The following is a 4,346-nucleotide window of genomic DNA, read 5'->3' as shown; positions in this document are numbered from 1 at the left end:
CAATTAATTTTACGATTTTACCGTACACACACTTGATTATACGTATTTGTAGACAAATTGTATTTACCAGTATTAACTATCTTCTTTGTTGTTTATTTAGTTGTTGTACCACTTGAACACCATTGCTTACACACTATACACATATATATTCCTTATAAAAGTACCAAAAAAAAAAACTTTATCTTTATTGTTGCGTACTCTACACCCAATTTTGTTACCGAACTAATACGTATTATACTTTGCTTCAGCACAATAGCTGAAATTTTTTCTACTTATTAACAATATTAACTATACAATTAAAATATATTTTATACATAGTATATATTTATTAAATGAAAAGCTTTTATCTCTTATTAACAGATCGTGCCGAATTTGGTGCGCATACTTAAGAATCTTATACTGGGCGGATACTCGCCGGAACATGATGTGAGCGGTGTTAGCGATCCGTTTTTGCAAGTTAAAATACTGCGCCTGCTACGTATACTCGGACATAACGATCCAGATGCTTCGGAAGCCATGAATGATATATTAGCACAGGTGGCAACAAATACGGAAACAAGTAAAAATGTTGGCAACACTATACTGTACGAGACTGTGCTTTCCATAATGGATATTCGGTTAGTATAGAACTATTTCTATGCAAATAGAAATAGTGAATAGTAAATATATGTAATATAACATCCCATATTTAAAATTATAGTTCGGAAGGTGGTCTACGTGTTTTGGCTGTTAATATACTCGGACGTTTTTTGCTCAATTCGGACAAGAATATACGTTATGTAGCACTGAATACTTTGTTACGTACTGTACATGCAGACACTTCGGCTGTGCAACGTCACCGCACCACAATTCTAGAATGTCTCAAAGATCCTGATGTTTCGATTAGGCGTCGGGCTATGGAATTGTCGTTCGCACTTATAAATGCACAAAACATACGTACCATGACCAAAGAGTTGTTATTGTTTTTGGAGAAAGCGGATGCAGAATTCAAGGCGCAGTGCAGTTCAGGCATGATATTGGCCGCTGAACGTTATTCACCAAACACACGATGGCATTTGGATACACAGTTAAGCGTATTAATAGCGGTAAGTCATGAAGCAAATATATTGTTTTATTCAATATTCAATATGATGCGTAATTTTTTTAGGCTGGCAATTATGTGCGAGATGATGTAGTGTCTTCAACAATACAATTGGTATCAAGTAGTCCAGTGGTTGAACAAACTTATATAACAAATCGTTTCTGGGAATCTTTACAAGTTCCAAATCATTGTGAAGACAAACAACCACTGTTGCAAGTGGCAGTGTGGGCAATTGGCGAATATGGAGATCTGTTTATGTATGGTCCAAATGAGGATGGTATGTAGAATATGAAATAAAAATAAATACTTATGTTTTTAAATAATTTTAATTTGTCTTTTCAAGATTTTGAACGTCCAACTGAAAGTGACTTAATCGCAATGTTTCATAAATATTTAACTTCTGCTCAAGTATCAACTACAAGTAAGCAATATGCCTTAGTGTCGCTAGCTAAACTAAGTACACGTTTGCAGAATTGTGTGGAGTATGTATTAATAAATCTTATTAAAAAAATACTTGTTTATAAGAAGAATATTTTTTTTATTTCAGCGAAATTCAAGCACTTATCACTTCGTTTGGTAGCCATCTGAATGTGGATCTACAACAACGTGGCGTAGAGTTTACGCAATTATTTCTCACTTATAAACATTTACGTCCACCATTGTTAGAAAAGATGCCACCAATGCAGATAAGCCGTATCTCATCGCAAAATGGTGAAAGTAGCGGTTCATTTGATGACAATAGCCCGGATCTAATCGAAAATGGTTTAGTTGAAGACCAGTTACCGCACGAAAATAATATGAACACAATGAGTGATAACACAGTAAGTATTTTAAATACAAGTGTAACATTTATTTAATAAAACATTTAACATACTATTCAATATTTTCTCAGAATATATTACTGGATTTACTTGGTGGGACAGATATATCAAATACCGTTCAAAAAGAGAATACAAAGAACGCCAACGATGTGTCGAACAATCAAGACTTCCTTGATTTATTAGATTTGGATTTAAATACAGGCGCTGTAGCTGTTAATAATACAACAAATGTGTTGGGAACTAATGCAACAAATATAAACAATGTATTAGGATTATCAAGTTTAACGGCGACAATACCAACGAATGGCAACGATTTAACAAGTATTTTATCTGGCAACGGTTTGGTCAGTGTACCAGTAAATCTGTTAGAGTCTAACAATATACTCTCACCATCGGCGAATGCGTCAAATTCATTTCTAAATGAGTTAACTTCCCCCGCCAACCTACTGTGTAGTAGTATTGCTATAGTATGTATATTTAAATATATTTTGATTATAATATTTAATGTTTTTTCTTATTAATATTTGACAGAATCAAGCGCCCAAGATCACTGCTCTTGATAAAAATGGTCTACTTGTTCATTTAGTTCCACTTAGGGTCAGCGACACCATACAAATCTTTATGACAACAACAAACAATTCAAAAAATATATTGGAACAATATCTATTCCAGGTAATGTACGCTATACTTATATATCTTTATAGTGTGTACGTACACTCGCATCTAAATGAAATCTGCATAACAATTAAATGGAAATTTGAAAAAATTTTGAAACGAATTAGGATAATCCACTTTGATGTATTTATCTTTAGAGGTTTCTATTAGATTTGCAAATGTTTTTTAAGTTGATCGAAGCTTCGACCATGTTAGTGTCTAAAGTGTCCTTATTATTCGGAATTCCCGAATACACTTGAGCTGCTCGAATATCCTTTATTTCGAACAGTTTGCATTAATTATTATAATTTAATATTTAATAAAAATAAAGTAATGAATTGTTGCTTATATCATTTACGATATTGAAAGCTAATTAAAAATATTCTCTATTTTAAGAACTCATTGTAATAACCTTTGAGATATGCTGTAACCTTAGGTTGGTTGTACTGGTGGTCTTACCAAAGCATACTTGACCACAAATAATGTGGTGTAACCTTAGAAAAAAGTAGAAATAATACTTAAGTTAAGTATTTAAGTTCTCTTTTTACTAAAGGATTTAACATTTATTTGACACCTTAACCCGAATATTAAACACTTAAAAGTTATTATATTTACCTTAATTTTGCATTTTGACACTTAGTTCATTAATATATCTTGAGATATATTTATAAAAGCTTTGTTTCGACAAATCAATGATTTTATAATACAAAAGTAATTATATTATTTAAAATGTGTTTTATGTTTTTAATGTGTTAATTTTTTTGTTTTAGGCGGCAGTTCCTAAAAGTTTTACATTACAAATGTTATCGCCTTCTGGATCAGACTTACCTCCTGGCGGTATTATAACACAGGAAATGCGTGTTGTTAGTACGTCCAAGGTAGATAATTATAATAATTTTGTGTGTTTCATTTTGTATTAATTTTAAATTTATACAATTTTCAATGACTAGGCTATTCTTCGTATGAGACTACGCATATCATATGTTGTCGATGGCCAAAAAATTCTGGAGCAAGCAGAAGTAACCGGATTCCCAGACAATTCACCGGAATAGTAAATAATAATCAAAATATAAATACCTTATACTATATAACAATATAAATTGCGCAGTATATAAACTATAATAAAAATATGTATAATGTTAACGGAAAAGGAGCATACCAATAACCCATTACCATCCTTACCTACCTTAAAGCTATCACATAACATTTACGAAGACATGGAAGATAACTGCTATATACTTATACAAATAAATATTTATGTATTGTAATATATTTTAGCGTTTTAAACAATATTTTAGCAGCCACAATCACACAAAATATACACACGCATACATACAAACATTATTAAATTTAAATTACTGTAAAATAATTGTAATACAAGCGAAAAACAAGACATTTACAAAAATAAAAAACAAAGTGTATTAAAATTGTTGATAAATATATTTTGAAATTCAAACTTATAAATTAAATTGTATGTGCTAATTTATTTGTATTGGCTTGGCTTATTATTATTTATTTAGTATGACGTCATTATATAAATAGATAATTTGAAGCAATTGTAATTATGGAAAGACAAGTTGAAAATATAAATTACCTATCAGAATGGCTTTTATGTTGAAATTGCTGTTAATTATTTTTGGTATTCTTAATTATTCACTGTTTGTAGTTCGAATTAAGATAAAAATATTGTTGAATATAGAAATCTAAATTCATATAAATAAATTCGCATTTTATAAATATATTAATTTTTTTGTGTGAATACAGATTTATTGAAATAATAAAATAAGAAA

The 4,346-nt window shown here is 30.3% G+C and overlaps 1 protein-coding gene across 1 annotated transcript; it reads left to right on the top strand.

Moving 5' to 3' along the window:
* The first annotated feature begins 347 nt into the window (after positions 1 to 347).
* Positions 348 to 3,828, top strand: LOC119671739 (AP-1 complex subunit gamma-1-like). Its single transcript, XM_038082500.1, has 9 exons — positions 348 to 617; positions 701 to 1,085; positions 1,148 to 1,358; positions 1,425 to 1,563; positions 1,629 to 1,902; positions 1,974 to 2,369; positions 2,434 to 2,574; positions 3,327 to 3,434; positions 3,507 to 3,828. Exons 1-9 carry the CDS (start codon positions 517 to 519, stop codon positions 3,606 to 3,608), a joined length of 1,857 nt encoding a protein of 618 aa, XP_037938428.1. The 5' UTR covers positions 348 to 516; the 3' UTR covers positions 3,609 to 3,828.
* The last annotated feature ends 518 nt before the right edge of the window (positions 3,829 to 4,346 follow it).

The sequence above is a fragment of the Teleopsis dalmanni genome, chromosome 1, assembly GCF_002237135.1.
Source record: "Teleopsis dalmanni isolate 2A chromosome 1, ASM223713v2, whole genome shotgun sequence".
NCBI classification, from domain to species: Eukaryota; Metazoa; Arthropoda; class Insecta; order Diptera; family Diopsidae; genus Teleopsis; species Teleopsis dalmanni.
This window is presented reverse-complemented; position numbering and strand designations above follow the sequence as displayed.